The sequence below is a fragment of the Dipodomys spectabilis genome, unplaced genomic scaffold, assembly GCF_019054845.1.
Source record: "Dipodomys spectabilis isolate Male_0828 unplaced genomic scaffold, ASM1905484v1 ptg000273l, whole genome shotgun sequence".
Classification (NCBI taxonomy): domain Eukaryota; kingdom Metazoa; phylum Chordata; class Mammalia; order Rodentia; family Heteromyidae; genus Dipodomys; species Dipodomys spectabilis.
Window position 1 is genome coordinate 4,954,099 of NW_024870950.1, and position 17,508 is coordinate 4,971,606.

Genomic DNA, 17,508 nt, shown 5'->3' on the forward strand with positions numbered 1-17,508 from the left:
TGCGTTGCTGGGTGCCAGGTGGAGACTTCCTGCATTCTATAGGGAGGGGGGCTGAGCACTTGCTCCTGGCCATTCCGGTCTCAGACACGTGCGCTCTGGCCTGGCCTGACAGCTGTGGCCTAATTTCCAGGACTATCACCAGGCTCCTTATTTTTACCCACTTGGTATTTTTCATTACTGCAGCATGGGGGATGGTGCGGGATTGGAGGAGGGGAGGGCATAGACGAATGGAAGATGCTAATGCTGCTGGGCTGGAGTCAGGACAAGGATAAGGAGGAGCCAGGGAGGGAGGGTTAGAGGGAGAGATGATTTTTTTTTGGGGGGAGTAAATTTAAAAAAAGGGGGAAAAACATTGCAAATCTTATCCCTTGATTTCCCTCAGTAAGCATTTTTGACAAGGTCACAAATGCACTGGCTCTATAGATTTTTTGGCTCCAAACCACATTTCAGGCAGCTTTTAAAAGCCAATTCTTGGCGTAGCTTCAGCAGAGCCTGAGGAGAAGGAAAACTAGGGCACTTCTCTGCTTTGAGAAAAGAGCAGATCCAGGTCACAGCTTCCTGGCTCCGTGCAGGCTATGGGGGCTCCCTTTCTACTGGCCCCAACCTGAGCACCCTGCCATCCAGGGCATTTACTTCAACGCTGCAATCACAACACTAGGACACACTTTTTTTTTTTTTTTTTTTTTTTGGTCACTTGCCTGCCTGTTCCACTAGACTGCAACCTTGGTGCAGGAGGGTGCAGCTCAGTGCACCGGCTGGTGTGAGGCCTGGCCCCGCCCCACCCAGGTGCTCTGGGGGAATGTGTGGGGCAGGCCACCGGGCGGAGGAAATCTCTGATCCTCCCTTGCACTCTGCCCCTCTCACATCACCTGCGGAGCCTGAATCGTAGTGGGTCCAGCCTGGGCCTCCGCACAAAAGCAATAGTCAGTACAGAGTCACTGGCAAACAAGAGGCCTAGTTTCCTCCTGTGTTTAAGTATACAGCAGAACCCCCAGGAACCCTTCTGGCTACTGACTTGGAATCTCCTGGTCTCTCTTCAATCATGACTCTGTGGCTACAATCAGAGGGTACGCATATGGAGAGAGGATACTGAACGGGCTCTGCTGAAAGGTACTGGGCTTCTTTCCTTCATGAAAAGAAACTCTGACCATGCTGCCAATGTGATGTTTCTAATCTCTGGCAAACACTGTGCTGACAAAGACAGCTTTAAAGAAGGGACTGGCTGGGAGGCCCAGGACATCTGTCATAGCTGTCTATACTCTAGAAGCCACCTCCAAAATGCCTGCTCCCATGGGGTCCCACCTACCGTCTTACTCTCCTCTCCTTTCCTGGAGGGATGGAGGACATCATTGGGACCCAGACCACAGAGTGCGCACCTGTTAGGTCTGCTTTCCTGGTGTCTAGTGCTTTGAATTCTGGTTCCACAAATAGCTGCTCCTTCCCTGTGCCTGAAGGTGGGCACATGGCTTCTACCTCCAGGGTGGCCACAGGTATCCTGCACCAAGGGCAACTGGGCCTCCATGCCAAGGGTGGGCACGTGACCCTGCCCAGAACAAATGGGCATTAGTGTTCTCTGGCCATACCGATGGGTGAGAAGACTTAATACCAGAATGGCTGCTGAAGACTGGGGCGCTGACAGGGCAGGAGGGAGCTGTCTTGTCACCCAGTGGGTGCTCTATGCAAGAATGGGGCTAGCAGAGGAGGAAGAGGAGCCAGCAGTGGAGCTGCGGTAAGGAGACTAAGTCCTCAGGACTCAGAATTGGTTTTAAGAGGGTGTATGTATATATGTATGTATGTATATATGTGTGTGTGTGTGTATATATATATATACACACACACACACACACACACACGTGTAGTCTTGTTTTGGTGGTACTAGTGTTTGAACTTAGGGCGTTGTGCTTGCTGGGCAGGTGTTTTGCTGTTCAGCCAGGTCTCCACCCTTTATTATTTCTTTTGATGTAGGGCTGAGAACTGGGCTTTTGTCATGTGCCTTAGTCCTGACTGGCCAGCCTTGGACAAGGGTGGGGACAATTAATAGGTGGGATCAGGTGTGGAGGAAGGGAGGATGCCAGGGCTTAGCTGTGTTTCAGGAAGACTTTATGGCTTAATGGCTTTATCTCTTCCCTCTCTGCAGACAGTGAGTGGAGGAGTGGAATCAAGGGAGCAGTCATGGCACAGAGGGACACCAGGCCCAGCTCTGTGACCACCCATCTGGGCCTCCCTGTGTACAGAAGGTTCATACTGCCAAGTTACCCTTATGGATGATCCGGACATGCACCACTAAGCAAGCAAGTGCCAGCCTCTCGGCTGAGTATCTTCCATAGTACACATCACTGAAGCCTAACAAAGAGCACGAGATAGTGACAGGTCTCATTTTCATTTTAGAAAATGTGCTATACTCGGAGGCTGGGGGTGTGGCTCTGGGGTAGAATGCTTGCATAGCATGCACATGGCCCTGGGCTCTATCCCTAGCACTGCCAGAAAAGAAACTACACTGCATGTTTAGTATTATGTGAGGTTCTGGGTTTGATCCTTAGCACTACAAAATGTTCAGAAAGAAGATTGTGCTCAGATGTAGCTACGTGGTATGCCACTGTGTGGACTGCTCAGGAACTCATGGTAAGAGCAGATTTTCTTTTGGATAGCTGTTGCTTCCTATGCCTTGTGGGATCTGGCAGGGATGCCTCATCCCAGGACCTGACAGCCAGTCCTCACCACTTCTGTCCTTACCAGGGCCACATGACCCTGTCTGGGCCAATGGGAGCTTCCCCTTATACAACCTACAGGGAGGTCATTTGATGGCCATGGTTCTAAGAGTGACCTGGAAGAGATAGAAAGAAGACTGTTGAATCTGGTGGTCTTCAAGAACAGAGCTAAGAAATAATGCCTCATTTGCTATGCTTACTAGGAATGTGTGACAGACAAAGAAGGAAACGGCACCTCTATGGGTGTGTTTCCACAAGCTCCTGATCCCCTAACACCTAAATTATATTAAAAAATGCCAGCTGTAATAAAAAACTTTACCACCTGGACTACATTAGAAATCAAACCACAGTGGGTGTCAGTGGTTCAAACCTATCTATAATTCTAGCTACTTGGGAGGATGAGGCCAGGCTGGGAAACAGGTTTTTTTATTTTTGTTTTAAAGAAGTTTGGTCTACTTAACTTTATTTTATTTTATTTGAACTCAGGGCCTGGGTGCCATCCCTGAGTTTCTTTTGCTCAAGGCCAGTGATCAACCACTTGAGCCACAGCACCTCTTCTGGCCTTTTCTGTTTGTGGTACTGAGGAATCGAACCCAGGGCTTCATGCATGCTAGGCAAGCACTCTATCACTAAGCCATATTCCCAGCTCCACAAAAGGTTTTTTTTTTTTTTTTTTTTAATCCCTTTCACATGCTACAGTTGGGTGCAGTGATGTATACCTGTCATTCCAGGTTATGTAGGAGAAAAATTGGGAAGATTGTGACTTCGGGTCAGCCTGGACAGAAAAGTCCTTGATGCTCCATAGCTACAGAGGGCAGTTGGATGAGATGGTACATGTCTGTGATCCACTTAGAGTAGGTGGACTGAGCCTCAGACATATGTCCAGGGGAGAAATGAGACCTTATCTCAAAAAATAACAAGCGGAAAACTGGGCTGGAGGTGTGGCTTAAATGTAAGACCTTGAATTTTAAACACTAATACTGAAGTAAAATAAAACGAAATAAAATGACAGGGGGGCACCCATGGCTCATGCTTGTTATCCAAACTTCATAAGAGATTGAGAAAGGGGAGGGGATTGTGGTCTGAGGCCAGCTTGGGCAAAAAGTTAGCAAGATGTCCTCTCAACCAATAGCTAGGCACTCACTGGTCACACGTGGCTGGGGCACAGGACAGCAGCACATGTCAGGCTGGGCGCAGGGCATGTGGCGCCCTTCTGAGAGAGTGGAGAAAGAAATACAAAACTTTGCCCTCGAGGCAGTAGCTTCCAAAAGGCAAGACCACAAGACGAGGCTCAAAACATGCCTCACAGAGCCCTCGAGGGAGGACTAGAAAACCACGCTGGCTTGCAGTCACTTGCTCCATCTCAGTTTGGCTTCAGAGGCCAATGTGGAGGATGTGAGCAGCCACAATAAGCTCGAGGGGGGAAACAAATGCCAGGAGGAAGGAGGGGTGACACGTGTCCTCCTGAGCAACAGTCACAGGGAGATTCTGACCAAGACAAGCATTTGCTGTCAAAGTACCGAGAAGGCCTGATGAGATTATACAGGCTGCACAGAGACCGGATGCAGGCTGGGACAGTGGGCAGGCTGGCGTGGAGGAAGTGAGGCCTAGAAAGAAAACAGGGAGCACACACAGATCCACTTCTGCCTGAAGAACCAAGCAGGACAGGGAAAAGAGCCTGAAGGAATTCACGCCAGCATTGCTCTATGGGCCAATGACCAGGAGAACAAGGGGAACATCATGTGAGAGTGCTGCTAAGACCCGCATTTAAGCTAACCCCTGTCCGAGGCCCACCTTGCGTGTTGTGTGAACAGCCACTGGCTGCACTCGGGGAGGGACTGCAGGAACTTGCTGGGCCTTCTTCCAGTTGTGGATTCTGGCCCTCACACTTTCTCTTCTACACACACAAGACCCCAGGCTTGGTAGGGGAACCTCAGCTCTGGGGACTTTGGGTGGCTAAAGAGGACTGCCCTGTCTAGTTGCTGTCGGAGGTACCAGGGTTCCCTCAGGCCAGGCCCCTCCCAGCACCATGTCACCCACTCTCCAAGATGAGAATGGGTGAAGGGGGCAGCTGCTCTAGAGGGTCTTTCATTAGTGTACGTGACAGAAACAGTTCTGGGTAGTTTTCTTAAGTTGAGAGTCGGGGTGTGGGGTTCATGCTAAAAGCAATCACTTGAAGGGTGAGAAGGGAGAGCCTCACAGGGGGTTTCAAGATGTCCACCCACCTCAACGGAAATGGTTATGCTCAAGTGCTATCAGGATAAAAGAACTGGCTGGGAATGTGGCTTAGTGGTAGAGTGCTTGCCTAGCACGCATGAACCCTGGATTCGATTCCTCCATACCACATAAACATAAAGAGCCAGGAGTAGTGTTATGGCTCAAGTGGTAGAGTGCTAGCCTTGAGCACAGAAAGGCTCAGGGACAGTGCCCAGGCCCTGAGTTCAAGCCCCAGGACTGGCAAAAAAAAAAGGATAAAAGAACTTCCTGAGAAATTCACTGTACAGGGTAGATAGGAGATACTAGGCGGCCATCTTCTAGTTTACAAGCTCTTGGAAACTACTTTGGTTTAGATGCAGCCCTAGCCCAAAAGAGGAAGAGGATATAAAAATGATTTCTAGGGGCCAGCCTAAATCTATTTTTTAAAATTTTTATTGTTATTATAAAGGTGAAGTAAAGAGGAGTTACTGTTACCTAAGCCACCTTTTTTTTTTTTCTCTTCCTAAAGACTTGCTAGCTCACCAAGCTGTCTGGATTCGTAATGTCAAAACTTTCAGTTTTCTGGTATCTTTAGGTAAAGTATAAACAGATCAGAGTATATTACAGAGTGGAAACCAACTCTCAAACTTCAGAAAGAAATCCATTATAAAGCCAGATGCTGGTGACCCATGACTGTAATCCTAGCTACTCAGGAGGCTGAGACCAGAGGACTGAAATTTGAAGCCCCAATCAAAGCTAAGAGACTCTTATGTCCAGTTAGCCAGCAAAAAACCAGAACTGGAGATGGGGCTCAAGTGGTAGGAGAGCTAGTCTTGAGTGAAAAAGGGAAGGGACAGCATCCAGGCCCTGAATTCAAGCCCCGGGACTGGCACACGTGCACACGTGCAGATCCATGACCAAATTTTTGGACCTGGGAGTGAGAAGGATGGACTACCAAGTGCTCCAGGTGGGAGCCCAGAAAGAGGCCAAGGAGGTGCCTCACGGAGAGGCGTCCAATGCTGCACATCGTGGGGTGGTGGGCTGGAGGCAAACACCTTTCCCTACAATCTCTTCTTGGGTCCTCCCCTCCCTTATGGGGTGCCTGGAACGAGGCAGATAGCTGGCTTAGGGGGAGCCTGGCTGCTTGCGCTGTCCCCCAAGGGCCTCCCTTTTCAAAGTTCACCTGTAGTCTCTAATTTCTGACATGCCTGCTCCAAGAGCATGGGCCTGAGGAACAGAGGGATGCTGCTCTTTGAAGCTCCTGGGCCCCACAGCACACTGTGCAGGATTCTCCCTGGCCAGCGCTCTGTTCCTCCCCCGCAGGCCCCAGGAGGACCTAATTAATCTCAGCCTGGCCTAATAAGGCCCATCACATGCGGTTTCCATCTTCTGAAAAGACAGTCCTCTCACAGGGAGTGCCAGCGTGTGTGACAGCGTACCGACGGCTTAGAGCCCCGCCCCAGGTCCCGCAGCCCTCTCAGCCCTCCCAGGTGATCTGTGAGGAGGCTAGGCTGCTGGTCACTCTGCACTGGGTTCGAGGACAAAGGCCTCTGAATTTTGTCCCTCGCAAGGGCATGACTTTTTCTCTTAGGCCACACTTATTGTGTCAGCTTGGGCCTCCCTGCCATCCCAGCATTGTCTCCAATTAGGAGATCAGAAGCCAAGGATTGGTTATGCAAAATGGCTTCTGCTGCACACTCCCCCCTTGCTGCCTTTCATTGAAACAAAAGAATCCCAGTCTGGTCCCCAGGGGTGGGGGGGCTAGAGAAAGTTCCAGAAGATTCACATGAGCTGGGCAGACCTTAATTAAAGTTGGCAAGAAGAGAAGCTTCTTGTGAGAGGAAAGTAAGATATTACTCAGAAGAACTCCTCCAGCTCTGTTCAATGTCCTGTCTCCTTCCCTCAGCTGGGAGCCCAATCAATATGGCTACAAACTAATAAAAGATCAAGACCCATCTCCAGTCTGGGTAGGAGAATCGAGGACTATTTTAACAGACAGATTATGGTTGGTGTGTGTGTGTTTGCCTGTGATTTATTGTATTCTGAGCAAACAAGGAAATCTTTTAGAGGGGTGAGAGGAAAAGAAATGAGACCACTTCAGACTTTTATGATCTGGTACCTGGGATCAAAGCATGCTTTTCTGAAATGTGGATTAACCAGGGTAGCAGGTCTTGACACTATTCCCCCTTTGCCTTCTACCTGCACCAGTGCAATGGGCTTCTGGGGCCCTGGCCAGTGCTCCCAGCAGGTGAATGGCAAGTCTGAATATGCACAGTCAACAGGGAATTTTCCCTCAGGAAGGGGACTCCAGAAACTAGGAAGTCTGGGAGGATCTCCGGATGCGAGGAGAGGTACTGGGCTTGGGAGAGGGTCAGCCCACATGAACTACAGAACGTCCAAGGCCAGCAAAGTGGAATTTCCCAATTACTGTCTGAAAGGGCTGCTTCTCCTCCTCCTTAGTCCCTGCAATTATAAGCTAGTCTCGTTTCTAGTGGCTGCCTGGTCCCATCACCCACCTCAGTGGCCAATCAACTCTCTACTCAACCTATCCCCTTCTTCCTGACTTAAGGGAACCTAGGACACTGGCAGTGCGTGTGTGTGCTGGGGGGGGGCACAGTATTAATCAGGGCACATATAAGAAATGAAACACTTGGTGGGTGAGGCTGTCGTGTCTATCTGCACTCACAGAAGGGAGAGAGCAGGACAAGAGTGAACTGGAAGTCTTATCGCTGGGCTTCTCTGGACCAGGGTCTCAGGAAGTAAGTCTCATGACCACTTCCTCCTTTCCCATTTGGGCGCTGGCTCATCTCTCCGGATGCCTGCTTCAGTTTTGAAGCCCCTTTGCCTGGGAGGGTGCTGGAGACGCATCTACCATCAGCTGGGAGGTCGGGTCAAGGCCCTCGCATTCACAGCGCACAGAGGCTCGTTAAAAATGAAAGCATTCTCTGGCAAGTGCTCTTTGCAAGGCAGCAGGGAGGAAGAGGAGGGGGAAAAGCACAGTTGATGAAGCCAAAGGACGCTGGCCAGAGGGCTGCGTTGGCAGGCAGAGTGGAGTGTCTTCAGACTAGCTACTTCCCAGCACAGAGGCGGGCTTGTAAAGATCACAGCTGTTGGGTTATGCTGGAGTTCATATCACAGCTTATCAAAGAGGCTGGCTTTTCTCCCTCCTCTCCTTTTCTCCCGCCTATAAGTGCGCTGGTTCACGGGCAGACAAGGCCTGGGCTTGTTCAGCCAGCATTAGCATGGAGGGTGGGAAGAGGCCCGAGGAGGGCAATGCACACCAACACCTACTTCAGGCAGAGTTGGTTTAGGGGAGTCGGGCTGGGTGCTGGTGGGTGCCCTGGCGTAACAGAGTCAGCTCTCCTCCCAGAAGGTTGTATTTCTACCCCCACTTCCCACTGCACCCCACCATGGACCACCAGGGGAGATGGAGACAGAGGCCAAGGCCATGTCAGGGGCAGATCACATGGTTACAGATGGGAGGAACGGGGTTAAACCTAATTTTGATTCCAAAAGCTACACTTTTCCTCAGGCCCTATCGGAGTGTGGGCAGGCCTAGAGATGTAGCACCAGCCTCCTCACATTACCTTGCCCCCTGCATCCTATCTTTCCTGTGGGCTTGGCTTTGACTCTGTAACCCAGAGAAGGGCTTGGAACCAGTCTGTATAGATTGGCTGAGAGATGAGTTTTGAAGCCACTAGCTCCCCTCCCTTCAACATGATTCCTGAATCTGGGTTCCTACTCAAGGTATGGCCTAGGAAAGCAGCATGGAGCAAGGAGAAGCTCCTGGGACCGGAGAGAAATCATGCAACTCCCTCCATACAAGAAAGCCACCAGATGCCTGTCTTTTAAGAGCTGCACACCCCTTTGTCTTCCACAGATGGAAACTGCTCCTCTGCTAAAGACATTGCTGCACAAATCATGGTTTCTCATTTGTTCACTAGAACAATCTATCTTCAATTTTAGGGGCAGAGAGGTACAACCTAACCGCTGAAGGACAGGGAAGAGAAACCATTTATGGCATTCCTTATCAGGCCTGTGGCTCCACTGAAGTAGTCTGTGTGTACCATTCACACGCTCCTCTCTAAAAGCCATCAACAGAGAAGGAGGACAAAGCAGGATGGCAGGCTGAGCCCTGCCCCTAAGCCTCAAGGTTTGCCAAAGGGCCTCCCTCAGCCCTATGTACAATTAGGGAAGAAGGGAGGAAGCTGCCTAACTGCCAGGCCTCCTCCATGTCAGATGCTGGGTTTCCTGTCCTGCGAGTTATGCTGGGTGCCCAGGACAGTGACCAGGGACTAGTTAGCAGTGGCTGGGCATGCTGACTTAGCAGGCAACTATGGGCTGGGCTGGCCCTGAGGAACCTAATCTAGGTGGCTGTCAGTAACAACACGTCATCACAGGTGCGAGGGTTCTGCCTATCCTGGCCCACTGAGTTCTTTCTGTGCTGGTGCCCAGGGCTGAGAGAGACTCTGTGGTGAGGTGGGAGCCAGCGTGGAGTGAGGCCTGGCTTGGAGGCTGGGCTCAATGCCTCTCAGAACCCAATGCAATCCATGAACAGTGAGCAGCTGCCGTGCAAGACACAGTGAGTCCAGAGGCATACTGCTTCCTCATTTCTTCTGCAAAATGAAGATAGCCACGAGCGAAGGATGCTCAGGAGAGGATGCAGAGTCTCTGGAAGTAGTGAAGGGAACATGGTGGGAGCTTGGCTGCCGAACTTTGGGGAGGTGAACTGAACGGGTGGGGAGTGTCACCTGCACTTCTGCCCTGTGCAGTCTGGGGATGCGGGTTACTACCCTGAGCCTCACTCCTCATACCTTTTTTTTTTTTTTGGGTCCGGTTGTGGGGCCTGAACTCTGGGCCTGGGCGCTGTCCCTCAGCAATTCAGCTCAAGGCTAGCGCTCTACCACTTAAGCCACAGCACCACTTCCGGCTTTTTTCTTTTTGCTTATGTGGTGCTGAAGAATCGAACCCAGGGCCTCATGCATGCAAGGCAAGCGCTCTACCACTGAGCCACCTTCCCAGCCCCTCACTCCTCATACTTGACTGGGCAATGAAGCTAGAAAACCCAGAGTAGCCTAGTCCATGGCTGCACCTGCTTTCTTCAAAGTGCGCTTCCCCCCCCCCCCCCCCCCCCCCCCCCCAGGCCCATGGCTCCTGTGTCTGTACCTCTGCAGCGTGGAAAACAACACGAAGGTACCTGTTACATTTCCACTGTTTTCCTGGTTGGGGGTAACGGGGGGCTGGGTGTGTGTGGGGGGGGGAGCTCTTGAATCAACACCTGATATCTACTTCAATTCCCCGAGACAGCTTAGCTGTATGGAAATAAAAACTGCAGAAATCTTTCTCTAACCGTGGTTCTCAAAGAGGGCTGGTTTGTTCCCCAGGAGACATGTGGCAGTGTTTGGAGACATGGTGTTTTGGAGGTAGTGCTGGAGATTGAACCCAGGGCCTTGTTTGTGGAAGCCAGGCAAGCACTGACTACTGAGCTAGGTCCTCAGGTCAGAGGCATTTTTGATTGCCCCAAATGGGTTGGGGGCAGATGTTACTGGTTTCTAGTGGACATCCCATCACAAAGAATTATCCTACTCCAAGCTGGGCGCTGGTGGCTCATGCCTGTAATCCTAGCTACTCAGGAGGCTGAGATCTGAGGATCGCGGTTCAAAGCCAGCCCGGGCAGGAGAGACCATGAGACTCCTATCTCCAATAAATCACCAGAAAACCAGAAGTGGCGCTGTAGCTCAAGTGGTAGAGCGCTCGTCTTGAGCTGAAGAGTTGAGGGACAGCGCCCAGGCCCAGAGTTCAAGCCCCACGACCGACAAAAAAAAAAAAAAAGAATTATCCTATTCCAAATGCCCCAAATTCTAGGATTGAGAAACTCTGTTCTTGAAAGCCCCAGAGGAGGATGAGGGAGTGAAAGCCTCCTCCCTGCTACCACAGGGGCATTCCTTCAGAAGCCTTTCCCTCTTACTGTCACCTGTCCCCTCCCTCAAAATCCTTTGGCCCTCAACGCAGTTCTCAACTCTGCGCTGGGCCTTTGGGCAGCCTGCTGCTTCGTCTCCCTCAAAGGCGCGCTTCTCCATCGTGACGCTGTGTTATCAGGGCCTCCATCTTCTGGCCCCCACTCCTTCAGCTGCTGTCCCAGCTCCCAGCAGATCTACTTCAGGCCTCGTCTTTCCTCAGGCCTCCCTCCAGCTCCCTCTCTCCTCTGCTCCCCTTTATTTCTCTGGCTTTTCTCCGACTCTTGTTCGGGTTCCCCTACTCAGCCATCACACACTCCACCTCCTTATGGCTTGGCCTTAGACCCCTTTCCTGAGTTCTCACTCAGCTCCTCTGACTCCTCTGGCTCTGCAAAGGCTGAATCATCTAGAACGGCACTTTCCACAGGGCAGGGGCTCAGTATCTGTTGAGTAGCTTGATCGAGTTGTCCAGATCCACATATGTCTCTTGGTTTAGGTCTCTCTGGGGAGCCAGGTGCACCAAACTACTGCTTTGTCATCTTTCTCTTGATGACTCCAAAGCTATCTGAGTTCATAGACCCTCCACTCCCTGCTATGCTCCAGGGATCCTACCTCAGAGACTACCACCACCTGCTCAGTGGTTCAAATCAGGACCCAAGTGTCATTCCTGATTCCCTTTCTTTTTACTCCCTGTTGAGATCAGTCGTCTGTCAATACCAAATCCACTGCTGCTCCCATACCCCGCCAAAGATTCACTTAGATCACAGCCTCCCAACTTGTTTCCACCCACCCTGGCCCTTCCAACCCATTCTGCCAGCAACACAGCAATCCCTCCAATCAGAAATTTGCTCATGTCATTTCCCTACTTGTGCCCTTGTGATGGCTTCTTGCTGACCTCTGGGTAAGGCCCCAAATTCCTGGCACAGTCTACAAGCTTGAGACCCTCTCGTTTTTTTTTTTTTTTACAGCAAAATGAGCTCTTTGATGCTTTCCTAACTTGAAGCTCCATGCAGGCTGGGCACTAGAACAGTTTGTTCTTTAAGCATCCTGGACCATTTTATGAATACTACTACCCTGAGTTCTTATTACTGTTGTTGTTCTTATTATTATCTTTGGTGCCAGTCCTGGGGCTTCAATTCAGAACCTTGCACTCTTACTCAGCTTTCTTGCTCAGCAGGGGTGAGAACCATTGCTGAAGCTATCTCGGGCCATTTTGACTATTTGGGCAGTCTCCTCTGCCTGGCTTGAGGGGCCTCCAAGAATTTGTGCCCGAGTTAGCTTTCATCAGCCTGAAGGTGATGCTGGGCTACTCTTCTGGAGACACTGCTCCCTGTGACTATGAGACAAAGGGAGTCTCAGACAGAGTGATGGATGGATCACTAGGTCTGGTGCCCGGGGACCATCCAGACCTGGGCCCTGACAACTCAAGGACCTGACTCCACTGACCCTGCTCAAATCCTGCACCAGTGGCTGGGCCACAGCACAGTCCTATGTCATCTTTGCTTTGGCTTATTTTCTTGTCCAAGACTCTAATCATGCTATTTAAAAAGAGGATATTTCACCTGGAGGGAAAATACTACCTCAACAAGCAAAATTTATTTCAATTTTTTTGAAAAAAAATTAACAATGACCTGCCTGGGGCAATAACACCAGCGACCTAGTACAAAGAGGGAACAAACTTTCTTTCTATATGTCTCTTTCAATTCTCCTGTTTCAGCTTTCCCAGCGCTAGGATTACAGGTATGTACTACCCTACCCAGCCTCCTTCACTTTTTTAAAAACAGATGTAAAGGTGGGGAGAAGGAGAGAGAAGGACCACTTTCGGAACCTCATGTAGTGCAGAACGCAACGCAAAGCTGAGGTTACGTGAGCAGAAGGCATGCAGGACTGACCTGATGATGAAAGGGCCTCTGACCTCCAGGAGCTTCCGTTCACTGCTGAACCGCTGCAGAAGGTTGATCATGAACTTATAGAAGTAGGAGTTCATGGTGGGAGTGGAAGGAGAACATTCTAAGCCTTTGGTACCTTCAGAGAAAGAGACAGACAAGGATTCATTTAATTATGTGTTCTCAGGGTGATGAGAAATATGAAGAATACAAGTAACTGTAAATGCCAAAAAGCGGTGAGAGCGAGAGAGAGAGCGAGAGAGAGAGAGAGAGAGAGAGAGAGAGCGAGAGAGCGCAAGAGTGAGTGGGGGGGGGGAGAGCATAGAGGGTTTCCATGATTAACAAGAGGAGAGAAAATTTCAAAGACCATGGATTGGCCATAGTGGGGTGGGGAGGAAGTAAGTACCAGGTGAACATATATAACTTGGCTTCATGTGGAAATGGAGACATGGCTTAAGTGGTAGAGAGCCAGCCATAAGTAAAAAATCCAAGAGAGAGACTGTGACATGCTGAGTTCAAGCCCCAGTACTGGTATGTATGTACATGCACACATGAAGGGATGCATGTACATAGTCACACCACTAAACCAACCAAAAAGACAATATGGGTTCCTGCAAACACACTCATCTACCTGTCTATTCTTCTATCCAACCTAAACCACATAGTGAACATCTTATACAAAGGAACCTGCTTAGGAAGTGGCTCTATGGCTCAAGTGGTAGAGCGCTTGCCTTGAGCTGAAGGGTGCAGGGACAGCACTCAAGCCCAGAGTTCAAGCCCCATGACCGCCCCCCCCCCCCCAAAAAAAAGAGCCTGCTTAGCCGGAGTCAGTGGCTCATGTCTATAATCCTAGTTACTCAAAAGGCTGAGAGCTGAGGACCAAGGTTCAAAGCCAGCACAGGCAGGGAAGTCCATGAGACTCATCTCCAATTTACCACCTGAAAACCGGTAGTACTGTGGCTCAAGTGGTAGGGCACTCACCTTGAGCTGAAGAGCTCAGGGACAGCGCGTCCAGGCCCAGAGTTCAAGCACCATGACTGACAAAAAAAAAAAAAAAAAAAGACCCTGCTTAGGTACTATGATTTTTTTTTCGTGGGGCCTGAACTCTGGGCCGGGACGCTGTCCCTCAGCTCAAGGCTAGCACTCTACCACTTCAACTACAGTACCACTTCCGGCTTTTTCTCCTTATGTGGTGCTGAGGAATCAAACCCAGGGCCTCATGCTTGTGAGGCAAGCACTCTACCACTGAGCCACCTTCCCTGCCCTATGATTTTTTTTCTTAAAACAAATTTCTACTCATTGTCTCAGTAAATTACAAGAGGGCAATAGCAAGTTAAAGCCAACAGAGAGGAAAGGTAGACACAATCCTCTCTATGGTTAACGAAACCAACAAATCCATAAGAGGCGAAGGGCAGGCTCCTTTCCCAAAGTTATTTGAAAAAACCAAAAACTGTGTGCATACCATTGAGATAGACAGCAAACAGACAAAACAGTGCCAAGTGTTTCAGTCTTCATCTCACGTTTGGAAATCAAACACTCTTTTTTTTCCTCATCTTTAGGCAAAGATGTTCTTTTAGGGTACAACTCTGAGAACCTGCAGAGCTTTGAGCTGTACAGCACACAGACTGTTCTTTGGTCTGTGTCTCAGCTGAAAACATGCCAGGAGCCAGACTTAGCCACCCCTTCAGCCCACTCCTGCACGGGTAGTATCCTCAGTGAAGCCTCCAGTGGTGAGGGGAACAAATGGCTGGCAGGTTGCTTGGATGGTCCTGTCATGGGGTTCCCGTCCACTCCATGGGATGCCCCCATGCATGATACGAAGAAGTGAGAGGGATGGGAATCTTCAGATAGTCTGCCCAAACCCGCTTGTTTGTCAAACTGAGCCACAAAGTTTTACAACATCTACCATGAATTTCGGAACTTTTTTTTTTTTAAAATCACTTCCTACAGAAATCCCTGCATTCACTGTAAATCGCCTCCTGTTCTTCTCTCCACCAAGCCCTGGAAACCAAGGATCTACTTTCTGCTTCTGTGGACATGCTGATTCACATGTACACCAAGCCCTACAGCACAGGGCTTCTCTCATGCCATGTATTTATCAAGATTCACCCTTGTTAGAGTATGTATCGGTTCATTCATTCATCCATTCACTCATTCACCATTCTTGTGGCTGAGTAATGTGCTGGATGGATAAAACATCATTTTGTTTGCAGTGTCTGAGACATTTTAAGCCAACAATTTCAGAGCCAGTCTCTCTGCCCACGAGCCCTGTGGAAGTCACACCATGCCCCCTGTACCATGAAAGGGGCGACCAGGAGCCAGCACAAGGTAGGCAAGGTGCTCAAAGTTTGCTAATGGAAGCACATGTAAGTTCTCAAGCACTATGAGCAAGTTTTACAGAGGAGCTATCTGGCTTATTAGATGCCTGCTGATCAGACAGCAGCACTGAAATACTCCTCCCAGAGTTCTGCCTTTTGTGTTGCACTCAGATCGTGCCTTAGGCTCTCTTTTCTGGTCCTTATATGGAAGTGGCTGTGAACTAGAAAAGGCATTTTTGTCAACTGGGGACAGTTCTGTGAGGATTCTTTACCTCCATATCCACCATTCTCCATCCTGAGGCCCTGTTAGACAGCCCCAGTGAATGCTGATGGGGTAAGCCCTTTATGAGGAGCCCTGTCAAGGGCAGGCCTCAAGTACTTCCTGCTGTTTGGATTGCTTTGTTCTGGGTCCCTGCCTGGGATGGCCAGCCTGGGGGAAGTCCTGAGTGACTCTGGAATGGCAAACAGTCTCTGCTCCCTGGCCCAGAGGGGCTGTTTGCAGAATCAAGTGTCACATTCTTACAGATTGAGTTACCCCAGGCACAGCTGGGGCCGTTCCGGCTGATCTCAGAAGAGGTGGCTGCAGATATAGCTGCTAAAGCAGGGCCACCTCTCCATCCTCACCCTCAGGCGATTTAGTGGTGGCCCAGAAGAGCCTGGCTGTTGGCTCCACACACTGTAGGTATGGGTGAACACTAACCTAGTTAACTTCCCCTAGGTACACATCTGCAAAGGCTCCTTGGGTCTCTGTCCTCTTCCTGCTACTTAGTGTACCTCTCACCCATCCCATTTCCAGGCCTAGGGTCATTTAGGCTCCAAAGCAAAAAACAAAGGAGGCAATGTAAGGAAAAGCCACAATGAAGTCTTCCCTGGTGGGGGCCATCTGGGCCCAGAATCTTCATTCAGACAGGCCCTGAGGTTCTTTAATCTTAGTTTCTTTCTCTCAATTTCTTACTTTTTTTGGGGGGTTGGCAGTCTTGGGGCTTGACATTGCCTGGGCGATGTCCCTGAGCTTTATCTGCTCAAGGCTAGTGCTCTACCACTTTGAGCCACAGCTCCACTTCTGGTGGTTAACTGGAGATAAGAGTCTCATGGATGGTCCTGCACAGGCTGGCTTTGAACTGAGATGTTCAGATCTCAGCCCCCTGAGAGGCTAGGATTACAGGCATGAGCCATCAGCACCCAGCTAGTCTTAGTTTCTTTGTCTGCAAGTGGGGACAGTAAGAGCCCCTATGACATGAGACAAAATAAATACGTACTGGGCCTGACCTGCCACACAGCCTGTACTTAATAAACACGGGCTGCTTTTATTAGCAAATGTCTCCTATCCAAGAGCACTGCATGAGGCAGACTTCTCTCATTTCCTAAGTCTCACAATGAAAGATGGGGGAATTGTCTGGAAATGTTTGAGTGCGGAGACTTCAGATCTACAGAGCACTGTCCTGATGCTGGGAGGAAGAGGAGAGGGGGCCACTGTGACTCCCCAGCTGACAGACTGGACACAGGAAGAAAGACACAAGGATGCTCTAGATTTACCTACCAGCTCCTGCTTTGGGCCAAGAATGGACTCTCAGAGTCCAGATGCATGGTGACGATTAGTGGAAGGAGGAGAAGGATGCGTGGACAGAAGCCTGGAGAGGGTTTCCTGGACAAATAAAGGAGCCATCTTAATGCCCACTAGGGACAGGGCCAGGGCCTACATGCTCTCCCCACTTTGGTATCCCTCTTGGCTCTCTGACTCTGCAGTCTTCAGAGCTCACTGGCTTGAGACAACCTAAGAAAGCAGGTTCTTAGCTAGGGCTGCAGGTTCAGATGAGGCTGAGAGAGAACAAAGATGGCCTAGAAGTGTAGCTGCAGCAATGTGATGCAGTGTCTAGGCTCAGAGTATGTCCTTCAACACTGCCCCCATGGATATGCTAAGAGGCAGTGTCTGACCAGCATTCTGGGTGGCAAAGGCTTGTGTGCCACTTGAGATGGTGGGAAAGCTACCTGATGAGGACTATCAGGCAGAGGAGGAGAAGAGAGGGCAGGAAGAACCTGGCTGTTTGTCTCAAGGAGGCTCTCTCTTGAGGTGTCAAGGCGCCCAGGGTTTCCATTTCCTGATTCTGTAGAGGGCAGGTCTTGTGAGAAAGGGTACAGTCCCTTAGCTAAGCAGATCTGCCTTGCATTTCTGGCTTGAGCAACGGAGGAGCCTGCCTGGAGCTGGCAGGAAGCTCACGTGACCAAGCGGCTGCTCAGGGGTAGACAGATGCTGTGGGGAGCCCCCTGTATACAAAGGCAGGCCAGTGGGGTGGTGGCTTGGGAGCCAGCCCTGCAGATGTTGCTAAGTGAAACCTGATGTGGCGACATGAGAATCTAGTGCGTCTCACAAACAAGCTTTCCTGGGATGTTTTGGATTGAGATTTGTGGCTATGACGTGAAGGAACCTCACATGTCAGGATAA

General features: G+C 50.2%; 1 protein-coding gene across 2 annotated transcripts in view; it reads right to left on the reverse strand.

Annotated features, from left to right (window-relative positions):
* Nucleotides 1-17,508, reverse strand: part of Vac14 (VAC14 component of PIKFYVE complex) — a 93,387-nt gene that overhangs the window by 24,863 nt on the left and 51,016 nt on the right. For both annotated transcript variants that reach the window (XM_042700984.1, XM_042700983.1), the window contains exon 14: nt 12,754-12,886. In XM_042700984.1, the coding sequence (XP_042556918.1) occupies nt 12,754-12,886 (133 nt within the window). The remainder of the gene's footprint in view (nt 1-12,753; nt 12,887-17,508) is intronic.